This window comes from Myxine glutinosa, chromosome 8 (genome assembly GCF_964187855.1).
Source record: "Myxine glutinosa chromosome 8, kmMyxGlut1.1, whole genome shotgun sequence".
Classification (NCBI taxonomy): domain Eukaryota; kingdom Metazoa; phylum Chordata; class Myxini; order Myxiniformes; family Myxinidae; genus Myxine; species Myxine glutinosa.
The window spans coordinates 4774568-4798224 of NC_136268.1; the positions used below are offsets into that span (position 1 = coordinate 4774568).

The 23657-nt window shown below is 47.2% G+C and overlaps 1 protein-coding gene across 1 annotated transcript in view; it reads right to left on the reverse strand.

Moving 5' to 3' along the window:
- The window catches only part of SLC17A6 (solute carrier family 17 member 6), a 138609-nt gene that overhangs the window by 45748 nt on the left and 69204 nt on the right, over positions 1-23657 (reverse strand). Inside the window, exon 10 of the mRNA XM_068123767.2 lies at positions 17225-17335. Within this exon, the coding sequence (XP_067979868.2) occupies positions 17225-17335 (111 nt within the window). The remainder of the gene's footprint in view (positions 1-17224; positions 17336-23657) is intronic.

Consider the following 23657-nt stretch of genomic DNA (forward strand, 5'->3'; position numbering starts at 1 on the left):
ATGTTACCATACCAAAACCATACTCTTCACATCCGTTACCCTTCCTCCAAAATTGTTACACTCCTCAAAACCCGTTACACTTCTCAAAATCGTTACACTGCACCCTCCTTTCTTCAGGCACGTCCTCGGGCCTACTAGACTTAACTGAGTGTGACATGTAGGTGTAATTCCCTCTACAATTAACCTGACCCTGAGTGTGACAATTTTAAAACACAAATAAGTATGTCCCCCTATTGCATTGCATCCTGTCTAACAGACTCAAGCCCACAGCTAACCGAATTACGGAATTATTCTGAAACTATACATTTACGGTGGGGAGCATTATTTACAATGACGTGATTTCTTATTTACAACGCAACCCAGGACCTGTGTTTTTCTCTTTTTTTTTTTTTCTTTTTAGGGAACAAGAAAAAGAAATTCCTGTTGGGAGGGAGGAGACAGCACGCATTGCATCGATGCACCAGTACCAATACCACCAAAGCACCCAAAAGCACCCAAACACCACAAAGCACCCAAAAACACCATCCGGTGCGGTTACCATGGTTCATAATAAACACAACAAAACAACTGGTGGTGGTCTTCTCTTTCTCTGCTGGGCCGATGTTCTTCCCGACGTCTTCAGGCTTCATGCGGCCTATTTGGACATAATAAAAAGCACAACTTGTGTCCATTTTTATTTAGGGCCTCAGGGGCCAACTTAGGGTGGTCCACCTGTTTGGCATAGGTGCCACCTTACCGAGGTCCGCAAGCAAGATTCCCTGGCCACTATGGCCGGTCTCCAACAGAGGTGCTCTGCCCCAGAACCTGGGGTCCATCAAGTGGTACTTGGCCGCCGAACAGCGGTCCATAAAGTGGTACATCAACGCAATGCGTGCTGGTTCTGGGAATCTCGGGCGCACAATGGCCACCTCACGCACGCTCCCATCGGCACCCAATGGCGCACAGGTCATGTGGGAGACAAAAGAAAGACAATTGAGCGAGGGGTAAGGTCACAAGGGTACACGTCAAACAAGGCAATGCAAGGTGAAATGCGTACGGAGGGCGAAGTGAGAAAGCTCGTCCCTACCGTACGTCACCCCCCCTGTCACCTACCCTACCCTTGTTCTCACCCCATATGTACAAAAATCTACACATTTACAAATTCGTCACTACTGTCACGTCTTCCCCATATTTCCCCTATACCAAATTCGTCCCCACAATCCCTTTACTTCAAAATTTGCCATCACCAAATTCATCATCAATCCTCATAAGGAGGCAGAGATGGAACATCAAAGCACAATGTCACACCCACGTCATGATGCGTCTCACAATCCAAACATTTGCATCATAAAAAATAATCAAAACATGGCATGGTGTGGAGTACCTGTCACCTCAGGTGAGTGGATGCAGATGGTGCGAGGAGATCCTTCATCCTAACTATCCTCTAAATGACTTTAACACACTTTACACTACCCGGGGTCTTTCCCTGCCAATCCATTGGCCAACTTACACTATGGGTTCTAATAACCAATTCCCATTGGCCAAACTGTGGTGCTCCTCAATTTTTTTTTGGGGTCTCACTCCCCCGATTCATCTCCCGGTGCTCTAGCACAATTTCTGGGCTGCGACGTGTACCTCTCCCAACAGGTCTACCCACCTGCACACCTCCACCACTGTAGTTGCCACCCGAGCTTACCTAGCTCCTCACCCTAACCTATCTAACTGGGGGCAGCCCCTCTCCTGGCTCTGTCACCCCTTGGTGCCCTTTGGCACTGGGCTACCCGGGTCCGTCCTCCGGATCCTCGGGCCCCATCCACACAACTACTACCGGCTCCCAGAGCCCACCTGCGGCCTCACCTGGCCGACATCCTTACAGTGGTGGAGTGCCCAACCCAACTACACACACTAACAGGCTACACGCCCAGCCATTTCCACAACACCAACGCACCCATCCACATACCATTCTGTCACCCGCACCACAGATGCCAATATCCAACTACAATTTACCTATACCCTCTACCTAACACTTACACTACCCGCCCCGGGTATCCGTGATGGGGGTCCACTCTTCCCCCATTCACACCTTCGCACCATCCACTCCACTCCACAATTTCCACCATTCTCACTCCACGACCATCCATTTCACTACTCCATACCATTTATTCCATACAGCCACATACACCTGTTCTTCATTCACCTGTCGTTGCACACCTGTGCAATCATACCTGGTGCCACCTGCACCCTCCTTTCTTCCTGGACCATTTGGTCAACACAACACGCAATCACCACTACTCCCTCATACACTGCTCCACACACCTGTTCAGTTGCACACCTGTGCAATCACACCTGTTCCATTCTCCCACACACGGCATCATCTCAGCTAACTCCTCCCCTCTGAAACTTGCGCTTCCCAGTCGTCCCTTTAAACTATTGCGCTCCCACGTCATTATCAACCACACTAACCTACCTGCGTCCCCACTACAGGTATCAGTCACTAACTAACCTTATCGTTACCTAAGGTCATCTTCGCTAGATCCCTATCATTATCCAAGCCCTCCCTGGCTCGTTTTCACTGCCATAAACCCCATAATCTATAGCGCATTTGCCCCCACCTGTGAGGGATGGTGGATTTGCCATCCCACCACATCGGGGGTCTCTCACTACCAATTTCGCTCGTCCAAATCCAACAATTCAAAAATTTTCCATTTACTGCCAATTCTATTCACTTTTCTAAATTTCGTTTCAAATCACTACTATCACTATCACCATCACCCGTCTACTTATTACATCCTCTCGGTGCGCCAATTCACATCTACAGCCCGGCTTCGTACAGCCGAGCAATGAACGCGGGTCGTTTTTTTTGCCAGCGGCTGGATACGTCCCGCATTCGGGGCAGGGACGGAGGCTTACCCGGGCCGAGATCCCATGCACCACTTCGGCGTGGAGCCATCCAATGTCCCGATCTCGACCTGCCGGCACGTCTCAATAGAAAGTGGTCGCCATGACGACCCTTCCTATCGAGCTGCCCGCTCCGCCTTGTGGAGCCCGGACGCGGCCGCTCCACGCGAGGCCCAGCGTGGATCGCGCACGGCGGTCCTTTCGAACCCGCCGTGGCTCGGATCTCCGCTGGTTCTCGCGGCACGCGAAGCCCGGCACGCACCGAGGGCCCGATCCGGCTAAAAGTCGACCTAACCTTTAACCCGGTTACCGTCGACGCTTCACCTGCAGGCTTACATGCATACGCTACCTCTTTCTTGCTCATACATGCAGCCGTTCCCATTCTCCTCGTACCTTTTCTTTCACACCTCGGTACACTCACTCCGCTCACCGACTTGGTCACACACCTGACCACCGAACACTTTGGCACACATTCGTTGCTCGCACACCTCACCAATACACCGCTTCGCGCCCCCTCCTCGGTCACCTCCTTTGTGACAATCACAGGTGTGCTCTCACCCGCACACCCAACCACGTGTCTCACTACCAATTCCAGCGTGCATTCCCACTCACGCTCTACCATTCCAGGTGTGCATCCTTCCATCCCAGGTGTACATCCTCGCTCACCTATCACAACCAGCTCACGCTCCGTTTCACTCTCACTACTCTCACCTCCACTCTCAGTCGCGCACTCACCCTTACTCTTGACAGCATGCGCTTTCCCCATGCACCCGTCCGTTACACACCTTTCTCGCGCATCCTCCCGCGCACACTTCTTCGTTACTTCCTCCGTAACACTCACCACAGGCATGCATTCTCCCTTACTCTTGACAGCATGCGCTTTCCCCATGCACCCGTCCGTTACACACCTTTCTCGCGCGTCCTCCCGCGCACACTTTTTCGTTACTTCCTCCGTAACACTCACCACACCGCGCTTCCCTGTGCTCCCTCGCACACGCGCTTTGACCAATTCACTCTTGACGGCACACTCACTCCTCGGCGTGCACTTTTTCCTCACACACCCCATGGTCGGACATTCTCGCACACCCCTTTTTTCGCACACCTGTCCTGTCACACACCTCACCAACGGCCTTTCACGAACACCCGGATCCAAACCAATCCCCAAGCCGACTGAATCTCCCCTCACATCATGTACATTGCCACTCACCTCCGTACCTCGTCGCACCTTCTCTGCCACCTGCAAACTTTTTATTTGGTTAGTGAGCATCACATCATGATTTGAACACAGACCTTGTACATATTCCATGACTTCCTCCTTTATCTCCCTCTTAGTTTCTGTCCGTCCCTTCTTAATTTCACTCACCTCTTCTCCCACTTCCTCTAATTTTTGTTTAACCTCTTTTATTTCCCGGTGCGTCTCCTCAAGTTCGTCCTCTAAGGCTACCGTGACCGTTTCTACGTGCGTCCTTACCTCCCGGTCCTTCGTCTCCATTGCTTCTGTCACCTCTTCCACCCTCATTGTCAGTTCCTCCCGTACCATCTGACATTGCCTCTGCGTCGCTATTAATTCGTTTTTAATTTCTTTTTGTGTCGCCTTTAACCCTCCTAGTACCGCCGTGTTCTTTTGAACCTGCTCCACTAACTTAGTTTGTCCCTCTGTCAGCTGCTCCACCTCCTCCGTCAGATCTTCTATTCCCCCTTGTAACTTAGCCGTATTATTCCTCACTTCTTTCTCTATACGCTTTTCGCCTCGCTTTACCTCCTCGCGTAGCCCCGAGACCTCCTCACTCACCCCTCGTCGTATTTCCTCCATCTGGTTCCCCATCTGTTCGATTTCCCGGGCGGATTGTTCCCCTATTTCCCGCAATTTGTCCTCCATCCTCTTTTCTAACCCCATTAACCCATTTTTCACCCCCTCTAACTGATTCTCTTGAGCGGCCATTCTGTTTTCTACCCCCATTAACCCATTTTTCACCCCTTCTATCCCATTGTCTAATCCCTCAAATTTCTTGTCTAACTCCTTAAAATTATTGTCTAACCCCTCAAATTTCTTGTCTAACTCCTTACCGGTACCCCTCGCTTCGTCCCTCATTACCCCCATTTGGTTTCCCATTACCCCCATTTGGCCCTCCAATCGCTCACCCTGAGCATCCATCCGGTTCCCCATTTGTCCCATTTTGGCTTCTAGCCTGTCCATAAGGGCCCCCATTTTTCTGCTTTCCATTTTCTCACTATCGTTATTTTTCTGCATTTCCACCATGAATTGGGTCATGAAGGCTTGCATTTGGGTCGCGCTCATTGGTTCCGCGACCGTGGCCTCCTCAACCACGTGCGCGAGGGCGCCATTTTGTGCGTCTGAAACCTCCGCAACCACATTGCCATTTTTCTCCTCCTCCCTTTCCTCCACATACATTTCCCCGAGGTCCTGGGTCGATTCCACCCTGTCTATCTCTCCCACCGACATCCGATCGCCTTGATTGTCCATGGCGCGATCTCCAACTTCGGGTTTTGCTTTATAAAACAAAATAAATTTCGGCAGCTTGTAATTTTGAGCGCGTTAAGCGCGCTTCGGGTCCGATCTCCCTCCTCGACACCAATTGTTACTCTAATAGTACAATTGGTGTTCCAAAATTTGGGCCTAACAAATTTAGTCCCAGGTTCGAATCCAACTCCTCGACACCAATTGTTACAGACGCGGCTTTTAGATGTTATATGGACCGAGCGGTGGTGTATTTAACCGCGTCCGAACAGTTACTCCCCGATTAAAACCCGATTTCACCCGACGTTGACCAGATCGCCCCACGGATATTCAATCGGGAAATCTCTAAAGCGATCGCAAGAGAATGAAAAAGAAGAAGAAGAATACGGAGGAAGAACAGATTTATTATACACACACAAGCAATATTTTAGAGCGACCAATATTATTTACAGCAATAGATGGAAAAGAGCAGTCACACAGTGCATTGTTAACTTATTCTATTTCATTTACTTAATCCCCAAGACAAACGAGTAGGACAGGACGTTCACACTCACACGGTGGATATTGCAGGAAGGAATAGCTGAGGTGGACGCGTGGAGGAAGGCAAGGTCGGAGGCCGCAGCACCCCTCGCGGTTTTGGCGGGAAAATCTCCGTCGCGTATCCGCGGCCGTCACGCGCTGGCTCGGCACACCTGCTCCTCTTCCTGGGGTGGAGCCGTCTCCCTCCGTTCAGCGCGTCTCTCCAACGACAGGGGGGTATTGCAGGCAGGCAGGTAGGTAGGTAGGTAGGGCTTGCGGTGGATTGCGCTCCTCTTCCAGGTCATCCCCCAGCGTATCTCTCAAGGCCTCTCTAGTCATCTCTCATCTGGACTCTTAAAGCAGTCCCCTGCAGTCGCTTTTATCACCTCCGGCGGAATTAAGCCGCCGGCTCCGAGGGCACGCCTACCGGGTCACTCACCGCGGTGTTGATTGGCTGTTAGGGCCGGTTCACTCCTGCCCTCTTCTGACGAGGTGGAGACACGCCTTTCTTCTCCAACCTTACCTCGTGGCCAATGGTGGTTGAAGAGAAAAACCGACCAAAATGCGGAAGGCAAATGGAAGGGAGGTTTTGGGGAAATTGGAAGGGCCTACGCTTATTTTGTTTGATACAATGCAAAGTCAATCTAGTGGAAAACACATACTTAGCCTACATGGAATAAGGAAATACACTATTTAAAAGATATATCGTGACCTGCGTGTATGTTCTATGAAATTAATTAGGAGGACGGCTGCGACCATTATTTACATTACCAGGATGTTACCATACCAAAACCATACTCTTCACATCCGTTACCCTTCCTCCAAAATTGTTACACTCCTCAAAACCCGTTACACTTCTCAAAATCGTTACAATATATATATATACGTATATATATATATATATGTATATATATATATATATTGTTGCGGATATGAGGACTGTATATTTTTTTGATTGTGTGAATTATTATTATTGTTTATCCTGCGCCCCCTGCCTCCGGAGCTGTGTAAAGGTAAAAGGGCATCCCATAATTAGTCCACAAGCATACACGTCAGCCAATAATAGAATACCCCTGTTCGATAGTTATATCTTATTCTGTGTTTTAGGGTAAGGCTGTGTCTCCCATTAATTGAAGTACTCCATTGCACCAGTGAAAGAGATAGATTCCCTTCATTCCCATTCCCAAAACCTCCATTCCCCCTTTTCGTCGTTTGGCAATTACCTCCCCTCCAATAACCGCCATTGACCACGAGGCAGGGTCGGAGAAGAAAGGCGTGTCTCCACCTCGTCATAGAGGGGAGGAGTGAGCCAGCCCCACTCGACCAACCATGAGCCAGGGGTTTGGCTAGAGAGGGCGGAGGAAGAGCGATCGGGGAGGTTCGCAAAGGTTGAGGGGCGGGGCCTATATAACCCACAGCGCGACGCTCCCCAAGCAGTCGAGCTTTGAAGAAGAAAGAGAGGCGCTGAGAGGAGGGAATGAGCAGGCGTGACCGCAGCTAAAATCCACAGCGCGGCGCTCCCAAAAGAGAAGCTGAGACAAGCTTTGAGAGAGGAGCTTTGACCGGCAGACAAAAGGGAGCCCAAGCCGTTGAGAAGAGAGAGGGTCCAAGAAGCAGAGCTGAGTTGTGTGGTTTTGGTCGTCAGTGGTTGCGTTGTGGTGGTCAGTGGTTGCGTTGGTTGCGTTGAGTTGTCGGTGGTGAGGAGTGATTGGACCAAGAGAACATAGAGAACATCCAAGGAGAGGACATCCCAGAAAGCACAAAGCCTGTTGTAATCCGGGAAAAACAGCGGCGGCCACAGCAGCAACAACACCCAACAGCCGCTTGGGGCCTGGACGGCGGTTTTGAGCAGGGCCGCGAAGGAACGGCGGCTGCTAAACGCGCCGATCGTGCTGCACAATACAACTCCACGCCTTCCTCTCCTTCCAGCCAACTCCTGTCATCATTCCCCGTGTGAGTCTGTCTTTTGTTTGTTCTGTCCCTGGGTTAATTAAGACTGTAGGTAAGCTAGCGTTGCACTGTGTATTTAATCTCGTCTGTAAATAAACGTGACTGCTTTCTTTTTGCTTATGTGTGTAAATAGTAAATAAATTTAGTAGTATTTCCAAACCTTTCTTTGCCTTCGTCTTCCTCTTTGCATTCGTCGTTTTAGTCTTTTCCCTCATTGGGCAGCTGCAGTGCGATACGGCCAAAGTTTGGGGTGAATCGGGTGAGTTGGGGAAGAATCGGGGGAACTGTTAGGTCGCGGTAATACACCACCGCTCGGTCATCATAACATCTAAACCGCGATCCGTAAGAATTGGTGTCGAGGAGCGGGATACGAGGCCCGAAGCGCGCTTAACGCGCTCAAAATTACGAGCTGCTGAAAAATTGTGTTTTAAAGAAATAAAACCCGAATTTTGAAATCGCGCCATGGCTGGTCAAGGCGATCGGATGCCGGTGGGTGAGCTAGAGATAGACGGGGTGGAATCGACCCAGGACCTCGGGGAAATGTATGTGGAGGAAGGGGAGGAGGAGAGCAATGGCAATGTGGTTGAGGGAGTATCAGGCGCACAAAATGGCGCTCTCGCGCACGAGGTATCAGGCGCGCAAAATGGCGCCTTTGCGCACGCGGTTACAGCGGCACCAAATCTAGCCGCGCCCGTAACCGTAGCAGCGCCGCTGGGGAATTTGGACCTTTTTATGTTACAAATGGGGCCCTTATGGACAGGCTAGAAGCAAAAATGGATGCTCAGGGTGAGCGAATGGGACAAATGGGGAACCGGATGGATGCTCAGAGTGAGCAATTGGGAGTAATGAGGGACGAAGCGAGGGGTACCGGTGAGGGGTTAGACAACGGGATAAAAGAGGTAAAGAATGGGTTAACGGGGGTGGAAAATAGAATGGCTGCCCAGGAGAATCAGATAGAGGGGGTGAAAAATGGGTTAATGGGGTTAGAAAATAGGATGGAGGACAAATTGCGGGAAATAGGGGAACAATCTGCCAGGGAAATCAAACGAATGGGGAACCAGATAGAGGAGGTGCAAATCGGGTTAGAAAGTAAACTGGATGCTCAGAGGGATGAATTGGGACAGATGAGGGTGGCATCTACAAAAGAGATGGAGGAGATGAAAGAGGGGATACGACGAGGTGTAAGTGAGGAGGTTTCGGGGCTACGCGAGGAGGTAAAGCGAGGTGAGAAGCGTATGGAGAAAGAGGTGAGGAATAATACGGCTAGGTTACAGGGGGGCATAGAGGGTCTGACAGAGGAGGTGGAACAGCTGACGGAGGGACAAACGGAGTTAGTGGAGCAGGTTCAAAGGAACACTGCAGTACTCGGAGGGTTAAAGGCGACACAAAAAGAAATTAAAAACTAATTAATAGCGACACAGAGGCAATGTCAGATGGTACGTGAGGGACTGACAAGGAGGGTGGACGAGGTGACAGAGATAATGGAGACAAAGGACCGGCAGGTGAGGATGCACATAGAGACGGTCACGGTAGCCTTAGAGGACGAACTTGAGGAGACGCACCGGGAAATAAAAGAGGTGAAGCAAAAATTAGAGGAAGTGGAAGAAGAGGTGAGTGAAATTAAGAAGAGACGGACAGAAACTAAGAGAGAAATAAAGGAGGAGGTAATGGAATTGGTACAAGGTCGGTGCTCAACTCATAATGTGATGCTCACTAACCAAATAAAGAGTTTGCAGGTGGCGAAAGAGGTGCGGAGACGAGGTGCCAAGGTGAGTGGCGAAATATTCGGCAATGTATATGATGTGAGGAAAGCTTCAGTCGGCTTGGGGATTGGTTTGGATCCGGGTGTTCGTGAAAGGCCGTTGGTGAAGTGTGCGACAGGTCTGGTGTGTGAAAAAAGAGGTGTGCGAGAATGTCCGACCATGGGGTGTGTGAGGAAAAAGTGCGCGCCGACCAGTGAGTGTGCTGTCGAGAGTGAGTCGGTCGTAGCGCGTGTGCGAGGGGGTACATGGAAGCGCGGTGTGGTAAGTGTTACGGAGGAAGTAACGAAAGAGTGTGCGCAAGAGGATGCGCGAGAAAGGTGTGTAACGGACAGGTGCATGGGGAAAGAGTGTGCTGTCAAGAGTGAAGGAGAATGCACGCCTGTGGTGAATGTTACAGAGGATGTAACGGGAGAGTGTGCGCAAGAGGATGCGCGAGAAAGGTGTGTAACGGACAGGTGCATGGGGAAAGAGTGCGCTGTCAAGAGTGAGGGAGAATGCACGCCTGTGGTGAGTGTTACAGAGGATGTAACGGGAGAGTGTGCGCAAGAGTGTGCGCAAGAAAGGTGTGTAACGGACGGGTGCATGAGGAAAGAGTGCGCTGTCGAGAGTAAGGGTGAGTGCGCTGTCAAGAGTGGAGGTGAGAGTAGTGAGAGTGACACGGAGCGTGAGTTGGTTATGACAGGTGAGCGAGGATGTACACCTGGAATGGAAGGATGCACACCTGGAATGGTAGAGCGTGTGTGGGAATGCACACTTGAGTTGGTCGTGAGGCACGTGGTTGGGTGTGCGAGTGAGAGCACACCTGTGATTGTCACAGAGGAGGTGACCGAGGAGGGGGCGCGAAGAGGTGTGTTGGTGAGGTGTGCGAACAACGAATGTGTGCCAAAGTGTTCGGTGGTCAGGTGTGTGACCAAGTCGGTGAGCGGAATGAGTGTACCGAGGTGTGTAAGGAAAGGTACGAGGAGCATGGGAACAGCTGGAGGTATGAGCAAGAAAGGGGTAGCGTATGCATGTAACCATGCAGGTGAGGCATCGACGGTAACCGGGTTAGCGGTTAGAGCGACTTTTAGCCGAATCGGGCCCTCGGTGCGTGCCGGGCTTCGCGTGCCGCGAGAACCAGCGGGGACCCGAGCCACGGCGGGTTCGAAAGGACCGCCGTACGCGATCCACGCTGGGCCTCGCTTGGAACGGCCGCGTCCGTGCTCCACTAGGCGGAGCGGGCAGCCCGATAGGAAGGGTCGTCATGGCGACCACTTTCTATTGAGACATGCCGGCAGGTCGAGATCGGGACATTGGATGGCTCCACGCCGAGGTGGTGCGTGGGATCTCGGCCCGGGTAAGCCCCCGTCCCTGCCCCGAATGCGGGACGTATCCAGCCGCTGGCACAAAACAACCCGCATTCATTGCTCGGCTGTACGAAGCCGAGCTTTAGAAGGGAATTGGCGCACCGAGAGGATCTAATAAGTAGACGGGTGATGATGATAGTGTTTTGGCCCCAAAATTAGAAAAAAGCAAAATTTGATGATGGTAGAGTGATTGGCAAATTTTTGATTTATTGAATTTGGACGAACAAAATTTATAGTGAGAGACCCCCGATGTGGTGGGATGGCAAATCCACCATCCCTCACGAAAGGGGGGGCAAAGGAGCACTAGGTTTATGGGGTTGATGGCAGTGAAAACTAGCCCGGGAGGGTTAGGATATTGTGTGTAGGGATCTAGCGAAGATGACATTAGGTAATGTTAAGATTAGTTAGTGACAAGGATACCTGTAGTGGGGACGCAGGTAGAGTAGAGTGGATGATAATGACGTGGGAGCGCAATAGTTTAAAAGGACGACTGGGAAGCGCAAGTTCAGAGGGGAGTAGTTAGATGAGATGATGCCGTGTGTTTAAGGATTGAACAGGTGTGATTGCCCAGGTGTGCAACTGAACAGGTGTGTGGAGCAGTGTATGAGTGAGTGATGGTGATGTGTGTTGTGTTGACCAACTGGTCCAGGAAGAGGAGGAGGGTGCAGGTGGCACCAGGTATGATTGCACAGGTGTGCAACGACAGGTGAATGGAGGACAGGTGTATGGAATAAATGGTATGGAGTATTGGAATGGATGGTCGTGGAGTGAGTATGGTGGAAATTGTGGAGTGGAGTGGATGGTGCGAAGGTGTGAATGGGGGAAGAGTGGACCCCCATCACGGATACCCGGGGCGGGTAGTGTAAGTGTTAGGTAGAGGGTACAGGTAAATTGTGGTTGGATATTGGCATCTGTGGTGCGGGTGAAAGAATGGTCTTTGGATGGGTGCATTAGTGTTGTGGAAATGGCTGGGCGTGTAGCCTGTTAGTGTGTGTAGTTGGTTGGGCGCTCCACCACTGTGAGGATGTCGGCCAGGTGAGGCCGCAGGTGGGCTCTGGGAGCCGGTAGTAGTTGTTGTGGATGGGGCCCGAGGATCCGGAGGACGGACCCGGGTAGCCCAGTGCCAGAGGGCACCAAGTGGGGTGACAGAGCCAGGAGGGGCCTTCCCCAGCTAGATAGGTTAGGGTGAGGAGCTAGGTAAGTTCGGGTGGCAACTGCAGTGGTGGAGGTGTGCAGGTGGGTAGACCTGCTGGGAGAGCTACACGTCACAGCCCAGAAATTGTGCAAGGGCACCGGGAGATGAATCGGGGGAGTGAGACCCCAAATTGAGAAGCACCACAGTTTGGTCAAAGGGAATTTGGTTTTTAGAACCCATAGTGTAAGTTGGCCAATGGATTGGCGGGGAGAGACCCCGGGTAGTGTAAAGTGTGTTAAAATCATTTAGAGGATAGTTAGGATGAAGGATCTCCTCGCACCATCTGCATCCACTCACCTGAGATGAGGTAACTCCACACCATGCCATGTTTTATTATTTTTCATTAATGCAAATGTTTTGGATTGTGAGACGCATCATGACGTGGGTGTGACATTGTGCGTAATTCCATCTCTCCCTCCTTATGAGGATTGATGACGAATTAGGTGATGGCAAATTTTGGATAGTGGGGGAGTGAAGACGAATTTGGTATAAGGGAAATAAGGGGAAGACGTGACGGTAGCGACGGATTGGTAATGTGTAGATTTTTGTACATATGGGGTAAGGGCAAGGGTAGTGTAGGTGACAGGGGGGTGACGTACGGTAGGGACGAGCTTTCTCATTTCGCTCTCCGTACGCATTTCGCCTTGCATTGCCTTATTGACGTGTACCCTTGTGACATTACCCCTCGCTCATTTCTCTTGTCCCCCTTTTGTCTCCCACATGACCTGTGCGCCATTGGGCACCAAGGGGAGCGTGCGTGAGTCGGCCATTGTGCGCCCGGCACTCTCAGAACCAGCTGTCTGCATCGATGCACCACATTATGGACCACATGTCTGTGGCCGAGCACCACTTATGGACCCCATGGGTTGGGGCATGGCCCCTCTGCTGGAACCGGCCATGAGGGCCCGAAATCTTGCTGGCGGACCTTGGCCACAGGGCACCGATGCCCCACAGGTGAACCACACGTAGTCGGCCCTGTGGGCCATAAATAAAGAAAATAAAATGGACACGTTGGGCACACTTTATTGCAAATAGGCCGCCAGTAAGAAAATGAGAGAGGATGACAACAACTGGAAGAACAAATAATAATAACCAGCAGAGGGAGCCGAAGAGCAAGAGATCACCTGCAGGGTTAGGGGTTGTTGATTTATTTTTTTATTGTTGAACATTCTTGAACAATGGTGACTGCACTGATTGGTGCTTGGGTGTGTATTGGTGCGTTTTTGGGTGCTTTCATGGTGCATTGATGCAGAGCAGACTGTCTCCCCCCCAGAAAGAACAATTACAGGTCCTGGGTTAGTCTTGTAAATAAAAGTAGCGTCAAGTGTAAATAATGCTCCCCACCGTCAGTGTATAGTTTGAAGACAATTCCGCAATTTGGTTAACTGTGGGCGTAAGTCTGTTAGGCAGGGTGCAATGGAGCAGCGGGACACATTTATTTATGTTTTAAAACTGTCGCACTCAGGGTCAGGTTAAAAGTAGAGGGAACTACACCTACGTGTCACACTAAATAAAAAGTTGTAGGCCCGGGACGTGCCTAAGAGGAGGAGGGTGCAGTGTTGCGGATATGAGGACTGTATATTTTTTTGATTGTGTGAATTATTATTATTGTTTATCCTGCGCCCCCTGCCTCCGGAGCTGTGTAAAGGTAAAAGGGCATCCCATAATTAGTCCACAAGCATACACGTCAGCCAATTATAGAATACCCCTGTTCGATAGTTATATCTTATTCTGTGTTTTAGGGTAAGGCTGTGTCCCCCATTAATTGAAGTACTCCATTGCACCAGTGAAAGAGATAGATTCCCTTCATTCCCATTCCCAAAACCTCCATTCCCCCTTTTCGTCGTTTGGCAATTACCTCCCCTCCAATAACCGCCATTGACCACGAGGCAGGGTCGGAGAAGAAAGGCGTGTCTCCACCTCGTCATAGAGGGGAGGAGTGAGCCAGCCCCACTCGACCAACCATGAGCCAGGGGTTTGGCTAGAGAGGGCGGAGGACGAGCGATCGGGGAGGTTCGCAAAGGTTGAGGGGCGGGGCCTATATAACCCACAGCGCGACGCTCCCCAAGCAGTCGAGCTTTGAAGAAGAAAGAGAGGCGCTGAGAGGCGGGAATGAGCAGGCGTGACCGCAGCTAAAATCCACAGCGCGACGCTCCCAAAAGAGAAGCTGAGACAAGCTTTGAGAGAGGAGCTTTGACCGGCAGACAAAAGGGAGCCCAAGCCGTTGAGAAGAGAGAGGGTCCAAGAAGCAGAGCTGAGTTGTGTGGTTTTGGTCGTCAGTGGTTGCGTTGTGGTGGTCAGTGGTTGCGTTGGTTGCGTTGAGTTGTCGGTGGTGAGGAGTGATTGGACCAAGAGAACATAGAGAACATCCAAGGAGAGGACATCCCAGAAAGCACAAAGCCTGTTGTAATCCGGGAAAAGCAGCGGCGGCCACAGCAGCAACAACACCCAACAGCCGCTTGGGGCCTGGACGGCGGTTTTGAGCAGGGCCGCGAAGGAACGGCGGCTGCTAAACGCGCCGATCGTGCTGCACAATACAACTCCACGCCATCCTCTCCTTCCAGCCAACTCCTGTCATCATTCCCCGTGTGAGTCTGTCTTTTGTTTGTTCTGTCCCTGGGTTAATTAAGACTGTAGGTAAGCTAGCGTTGCACTGTGTATTTAATCTCGTCTGTAAATAAACGTGACTGCTTTCTTTTTGCTTATGTGTGTAAATAGTAAATAAATTTAGTAGTATTTCCAAACCTTTCTTTGCCTTCGTCTTCCTCTTTGCATTCGTCGTTTTAGTCTTTTCCCTCATTGGGCAGCTGCAGTGCGATACGGCCAAAGTTTGGGGTGAATCGGGTGAGTTGGGGAAGAATCGGGGGAACTGTTAGGTCGCGGTAATACACCACCGCTCGGTCATCATAACATCTAAACCGCGATCCGTAAGAATTGGTGTCGAGGAGTGGGATACGAGGCCCGAAGCGCGCTTAACGCGCTCAAAATTACGAGCTCAAAATATATTGTTATGGATATGAGGAGTGTTTTTTTTATTGTGTTTTTTATTATTAGTGCTTTATTCTGGACCCTCCTTACTCCAGTTATGTATAAAGGTCAAAGGGCGTCCCATAATTAGGTCATAAACAATCACGTCAGCCAATCATAGATTTCCCCCTTTGTTGATAGTTATATCTTTATTATGTGTATTAGGGTAAGGCCTTGTCTTCCATTAAGATGACACTCCATTGCACCAAGTGAAACAAGATAGATCCCCTTTCATTCCCATTCCCAAAATCTCCATTTCCAGCTACATCCCCTCCAAGTCTCCATTGCCAACCGCACTGGGCAGTTTACCAAGGTTTGCTACAGCTGTGGGTTGCTGATTTCACCCCAAAACCACCATTGAACATGTGCTCGGGGCGGGGAAGAAGGGTTAGCCCACCCATCGTCATCAAGGGCGGAGCCAGAGGGCCGTGCCGACCAATCAGGGCCGAGGCGAGCTGACCGATGGGCGTGTCCTGAAGGCCGGCGGCCTGATCGCCTGAGGCGCTATAAAAGCGCGCGCGCAAGAAGCAAGGACGTTGTTGAGTGTGGTGGTTGAGTTGAGTGGTTGGACCAGATGAGCTTTTACAGAAGTGGTCGGACCAGATGAGCTTTTACAGAAGTGGTTGGACCAGATGAGCTTTTACAGAAGCAGATGAGCTTTGACAAGACGAGAGAGACGAGTCCTGAAAAGAGCAGGCGACATCCACACAGCAGCAACAGTGGCAGCCACAGCAGCAACAACAGCAGCTTGGGGCCTGGACGGCAGTTTTGAGCAGGGCCGCGAAGGAACGGCGGCTGCTAAACGCGCCGATCGTGCTGCATGATCCGTTGGACCTTCCTCTCCCTCCAGCCATCCACCTCCTGCCTTTCCATCCTTTTGTGTACGTGAGTTTGTTCTGTGTGTCTTGTCCCTGGGTATTAATTAAGCTCGTATAAGCTAGCGTTGCACTGTGTCTCTAATATCTTCTGTAAATTATTTTCTTATCTTTCCTTCTTCCTTGGTTACTTTTGAGCGTGTAAATAGTAGGAATAAATTTAGTAGTATTTCCAACCTTTTGGTTTTCTTCTTCTTCTTCTTCTTCACATCCGTGTCGCTTTTTTCTTTTCCATATTGAATATCTGTGGCGCGATCCGGCCAACGTTCGGGAATCGGGTTAGTCGGGGTAACTGTTCGGCCGCGGTGCCATCCGCTCGGCAAACACAACATCTTATCCGCGGTCCGTAACAATATATATGTATGTATATACATGGATTCAATATATATATATATATATATATATATATATATATATATATATATATATATATATATATATATATATGTATATATATATATATATATATATATATGTATATATATATATATATATATATATATATGTATATATATATATATATATATATATATATATATATATATATATATATATCCATTGTAACATACAGTACTCCGTTACAGAGTGTTGGTGCTGCTGAAGCCGTTCCTTGGCAAAGGGCATGCTGAGCGGTTGGCCTTCTGTTTCCCAGCAGGACTTAAGGCAGGAATTGGGAATTTGTTTAGGGTCGATATCTCGTCTACTCTTGAGAAAGGATCTTTAACATCGACCAACTAATGTCTTCAGACAGGATGCCCAGTGTAACGTCCATCCGAGGGACCGCACACACATTGATGAATCACCCTGCCTGTGAAACACCAGGATGGCAGTTTATAGCTAGGTTTGGATTCGAACCTAGACTAGGCAGCTTAGAGGTGAGTGTGCGTACCTCTTGGCCATCCTTTTAGCATATATCAATATATATCTTGCATATATCAATATATACACAAATTTGGCATGAATTTTAAACCCAAAACTCTTCCAAACCCTACTCCCATCCCCACCATGCATGTGGACACATCATCAATAGTTGGCCCTTTATTAGCAAAATCGTTATGTTGTTCGTTGTGAGTTTTCAGTTAGCATGTCGTTTCCAATCCCAGGCGAAGCATTTCTCACACCTGAAATAGGTCAAATTGACGGTGCACAATAAATAGATCAGACTCTCTTCAATATGGTGGGTGCCCTCTCACCAGAGATTGCAAATCCGCTGAATCCAACTGCAAGGACAAGGAAGGTAATTGCGGTACCTCGTCCATGTGAGTATCCAACCACAAGCAACAGAGTGGCCTCCATCCCAAAGCCTGTCACAAATCATCAAAAATACATCAAATTCTTACAAATAGTTACAAACTGCAGCATCTCCAATTCACATGAGGCCCTGTTGGTGTTTAGGGCTGTGAAAAACCTTATAACAGATAATTTTATGGGAAGGAATTTAGGAAAAAGCAGGTGTAGAAAAAAAACAACAACTGGAGAATCTAATATTGGCCTTATTTATCTTTCCAAGTGTAGTACTCGTATTTCCTTTCCTTCAATTATATTTGTCCAACCGTTAGGCATGCAGACATGTTGGAGCCAAGTTCCTCAAACGAAAACTCAAACATATTGCAGGTAAGAAGAAAACCAAATTCCAATATCAAATCCCCAAAAATTGTGCAATCCGATTGTTAGAATCGAAACCCTCACATAAAATCTGATAACCTTCACACAGATTTGCCCAAAAATAGTGCAATCCAATTGTTAGAATTGAAAACTTTACATAAATAACTGATAACCTTTACACAGATTTGCCCAAAAATTGTGCAATCCGATTGTTAGAATTGAAACCTTTACATAATAAACTGATAACCTTCACACAGATTTGTCCAAAAATAGTGCAATCCGATTGTTAGAATTGAAAACTTTATATAAATAACTGATAACCTTTACACAGATTTGCCCAAAAATTGTGCAATCCGATTGTTAGAATTGAAACCTTCACATAAAAAACTGAACCTTCACACAGATTTGCCCAAAAATTGTGCAATCCGATTGTTAGAATTGAAACCTTTACATAAAAAACGGATAACCTTCACACAGATTTGCCCAAAAATTGTGCAATCCGATTGTAAGAATTGAAAACTTTACATAAATAACTCAACCTTTGCACAGATTTGCCCAAAAATTGTGCAATCTGATTGTTAGAATTGAAACCTTCACACAAAAAAACTGATAACCTTTACACAGATTTGCCCAAAAATAGTGCAATCCGATTGTTAGAATTGAAAACTTAACATAAATAACTGATAACCTTAACACAGATTTGCGCAAAAATTGTGCAATGCGATTGTTAGAATTGAAACCTTCACATAAAAAACTGATAACCTTTACACAGATTTGCCCAAAAATTGTGCAATCCGATTGTTAGAATTGAAACCTTCACATAAATAACTGATAACCTTTACACAGATTTGCCCAAAAATTGTGCAATCCGATTGTTAGAATTGAAACCTTTACATAATAAACTGATAAACTTCACACAGATTTGTCCAAAAATAGTGCAATCCGATTGTTAGAATTGAAAACTTTACATAAATAACTGATAACTTTTACACAGATTTGCCCAAAAATTGTGCAATCCGATTGTTAGAATTGAAACCTTCACATAAAAAACTGATAACCTTTACACAGATTTGCCCAAAAATTGTGCAATCCGATTGTTAGAATAGAAAACTTCACATAAAAAACTGATAACCTTTACACAGATTTGCCCAAGAATTGTGCAATCCGATTGTTGGAATTGAAACCTTCACATAAAAAACAGATAACCTTTACACAGATTTGCCCCAAAATTGTGCAATCCGATTGTTCGAATTGAAACCTTCACATAAAATCTGATAACCTTTACACAGATTTGCCCAAAAATTGTGCAATCCGATTGTTAGAATTGAAACCTTCACATAAAAAACAGATAACCTTTACACAGATTTGCCCAAAAATTGTGCAATCCGATTGTTAGAATTGAAACCTTCACATAAAAAACAGATAACCTTCACACAGATTTGCCCCAAAATTGTGCAATCCGATTGTTCGAATTGAAACCTTCACATAAAATCTGATAACCTTTACACAGATTTGCCCAAAAATTGTGCAATCCGATTGTTAGAATTGAAAACTTCACATAAAATCTGATAACCTTTACACAGATTTTCCCAAAAATTGTGCAATCCGATTGTTAGAATTTAAACCTTTACATAATAAACTGATAACCTTTACACAGATTTGCCCAAAAATTGTGGAATCGGATTGTTAGAATTGAAACCTTTACATAAAAAAAAAACTGATAACCTTTACACAGATTTGCCCAAAAATTGTGCAATCCGATCGTTAGAATTTAAACTTTTACATAATAAACTGATAACCTTAACACAGATTTGCCCAAAAATTGTGCAATCCGATTGTTAGAATTGTAACCTTTGCATAATAAACTGATAATCTTTACACAGATTTGCCCAAAAATTGTGCAATCCGATTATTAGAATTGAAACCTTTACATAAAAAACCGATAACCTTTACACAGATTTGCCCAAAAATTGTGCAATCCGATTGTAAGAATTGAAAACTTTACATAAATAACTGAACCATTGCACAGATTTGCCCACAAATTGTGCAATCCGATTGTTAGAATTGAAACCTTCACACACAAAAAATGATAACCTTTACACAGATTTGCCCAAAAATAGTGCAATCCGATTGTTAGAATTGAAAACTTTACATAAATAACTGAACCATTGCACAGATTTGCCCACAAATTGTGCAATCCGATTGTTAGAATGGAAAACTTTACATAAATAACTGATAACCTTTACACAGATTTGCCCAAATATTGTGCAATGCGATTGTTAGAATTGAAACCTTCACATAAAAAACTGATAACCTTTACACAGATTTGCCCAAAAATTGTGCAATCCGATTGTTAGAATTGAAACCTTCACATAAAAAACAGATAACCTTCACACAGATTTGCCCCAAAATTGTGCAATCCGATTGTTCGAATTGAAACCTTCACATAAAACTTTACACAGATTTGCCCAAAAATTGTGCAATCCGATTGTTAGAATTGAAAACTTCACATAAAATCTGATAACATTTACACAGATTTGCTCAAAAATTGTGCAATCCGATTGTTAGAATTTAAACCTTCACATACAAAACAGATAACCTGGACACAGATTTGCCCAAAAATTGTGCAATCGGATTGTTAGAATTTAAACCTTTACATAAAAAAAACTGATAACCTTTACACAGATTTGCCCAAAAATTGTGCAATCCGATCGTTAGAATTTAAACCTTTACATAATAAACTGATAACCTTTACACAGATTTGCCCAAAAATTGTGCAATCCGATTGTTAGAATTGAAACCTTTACATAATAAACTGATAACCTTTACACAGATTCGCCCAAAAATTGTGCAATCCGATTGTTAGAATTGAAAACTTTACATAAATAACTGATAACCTTTACACAGATTTGCCCAAAAAGTGTGCAATCCGATTGTTAGAATTGAAAACTTCACATAAAATCTTATAACCTTTACACAGATTTGCCCAAAAATTGTGCAATCCGATCGTTAGAATTGAAACCTTTACATAAAAAACGGATAACCTCTGCACAGATTTGCCCAAAAATTGTGCAATCGGATTGTTAGAATTGAAACCTTCATATAAAAAACTGATAAACTTTACAAAGATTTGCCCAAACATTGTGCAATCCGATTGTTAGAATTGAAACCTTTACATTAAAAAAAACTGATAACCTTGACACAGATTTGCCCAAAAATTGTGCAATCCGATCGTTAGAATTTAAACCTTTACATAATAAACTGATAACCTTCACACAGATTTGCCAAAAATTGTGCAACCCGATTGTTAGAATTGAAAACTTTACATTATTATTATTATTATTTTTTTGTATACTGAATCGAGGCTCGTGAAAGAGCTAACATTTATTTCACAAACAAATCAACCAGACAAACAAAATATACAAAAAGAGGGAGCGGAAGACAAGATGGGGAGAGAAGGGGAAGCACACAACCACAACATTTGAGAGCAGGGAGAAGTGTGGGAGGGAGAGGGCTTGGGGGGAGGAGGCGTGGGAAGGGGGGGGGGGGGGGGTGGGAGAGGTATAAAACAAAAGGGGACCCGAAATTAGCGGGGGTAGAAAAGATCAAGGTTTTTGATGGGGGAGGATAAGAGATGGTGGTGAACAGCTGTTTTAAAGACCTGGAGGGTGCAGTGGGATTGAAGAGAGTGAGGGAGTTTGTTCCATAGGTGGGAAAAAAGAGGATGAAGGAGTGAAGGTGAGCAGAAAGTCTTGATGTTGGCAGTTTAACCATAAGAGGGTTGCAGGCAGATCTTGTGCGACCTGTAGGAATATTTGGGGGACAGAGCCCAGAGAGCGCTGGTGGGGGGCAAGGCCAGAGAGGAGTCGGTAGAAGACGGAAAGACCACCAACCTGCCTGCGGTGGGTGAGTGAAAGGCCCTTGGAGTTAGCTTCATCGCGGGAGATTCCAATGATTCTGAATGCTTTGGTTTCAACAGCGTGAAGACGAGCTAGGTGTGAGGCAGGAGCACCAGACCAGAGGGGAGAGCAGTATTCCATAGAGCTGCGGATGAAAGCCTTGTATGTGGTGAGGAGCTCAGGTGTGCCAAGGAAGGACTTCGCACGACGGAGGATGCCCAGTCGGCGACTGGCTTTGGAGGCCAGATTTTAATGTGGTTTTCCCAGGAAAGATCATGGCAAATAGTGAGACCCAAAAGCTTGAGTGACAGAACTTCTTGGAGAGGATTATTCAGAAAGTGAATGGGAGGGTTGTCCAGTCGGTCTTTTCGGAGAGACATCGTAAGTGTGAGATTTATCAGGATTGAAAGACATGTTCCATTTGTTTGCCCAGTCTGTGATTTTGTCCAGGTCTGCAGAGAGTGAGGAGGCTGCAGACTGCCGATCTGAGGGATGAGGAATGGAGCGACAGAGAGTAGAGTCGTCAGCAAAGAGATAGAGAGGATTTTCAAGAGAGTCAGAGAGATCATTGATGAAGACCAGAAAAAGCACAGGGCCCAGAACACTACCTTGGGGAACTCCAGCCTGAACAGGAAGAGATGAGAGAAACCCATTCAGGGCCACACGTTGACTACGACCAGAGAGGAAGTCCGCCAGCCATGCGTGCAGATTTCCATAGATACCAAAGGAGGAGCGTTTGGTGAGCAGAGCAGGGTGCTAGACCGTATCGAAGGCACATGAAATGTCAAGGGAGACAGCTCTAATTTCCTGTTTGGCAATGAGGACCTCCATCCATTGTTGAGAAAGCAGAAGCAGCATGTCCAGAGTAGAGTGACCAGGTCTGAAACCAAATTGATGATCAGGGATCAAGCCATTGGAGAAGAGGAAAGATTTCATATCTGAAGCAATGATGGATTCCATGACTTTGCTGATAATTGGGAGAAGCCTGATTGGTCTGTAGTTGCCAGGATCTGTTTTTGCACCTTTTTTGTGCAAAGCGGTGATGTTGGCTGATTTCCAAGCAGATGGCAGATGACCTTGAGCAAAAGAGAGGGTGAAGAGAACAGAAAGAGGGAGTGAAAGAGTGGAAGAACATGATTTTAGGACACGTGGGCTGATGCCGTCAGGACCAGTTGCAGAATCAGAGTCGAGGGTTGACAGAAACTTTTCCACCTTGTCAGGAGGAAAGGACACAGAGTCCAGGAATAGCTGGGTACGACTGGGTACGGTGGGTACAGAGAGGGATGGGTTTGGGACACAAGATTGAGAGGCAAATACAGAGTTGAGGCATTCAGCTTTTTCATGTGCGGAGTCAGCCGTGTGGCCGTTTGAGGTGAGGGAGGGGATGGAGGGGGAACAAACACCAGAAACAGATTTGACCAGACGCCACCAGGATTTGGAAGAGGGAGACAGATAAGAGAGTTCGGTCTTGAGAACGGTGAGACATTGTTTCCTGGCTCTCCTGAGGGTGGACACACACTTGTTTCGGGGTTTGTGAAAGGAAATGAGATTTCCTTCCGTTGGATTTGCATTCCAGCAGACGAAAGCAAGTTGTTTCAGGGCAACAGCCTCACCACAAGAAGCCGTGTACCATGGACGGGAGGAAGGGTATGACAACTGAAGACGAGATGGGATTAATCTGTGCATGAGAGAGAGCAATTTACTTTGAAAGAATTCCCAGGATGAGTTGATGTCAGAGGCGGTAGAGTTGGGAGACCAGTCCAGATGATTGATGGCTGCTTGAAGACCGTGCCAGTTGGCCTGAGTGAAATGCCAGACTCGTCGACGCTGAGGAGGCTCTCTGAGAATGGTCAGAGAGATGTCCACTTTGACAAGCACATGATCAGATGAGCCGATTGGAGCAGAAGAAGAGCAGCAGACATTTTCAGGGAAGTTAGTCATAACCAAGTCCAGAAGAGAAGATGCTCCGTTGACTGAGATCCGGGTCGGGAAATTGACAGATTGTGTCAGTCCCAGTGAGTCACAGAAGTCCTTTGCTGAAGAGCCATGGCTGGTGAGAGAGGTACCCACACCCTGCCAACTGGCATGGTGACAATTTAAATCACCACATATGAGGAAGAGA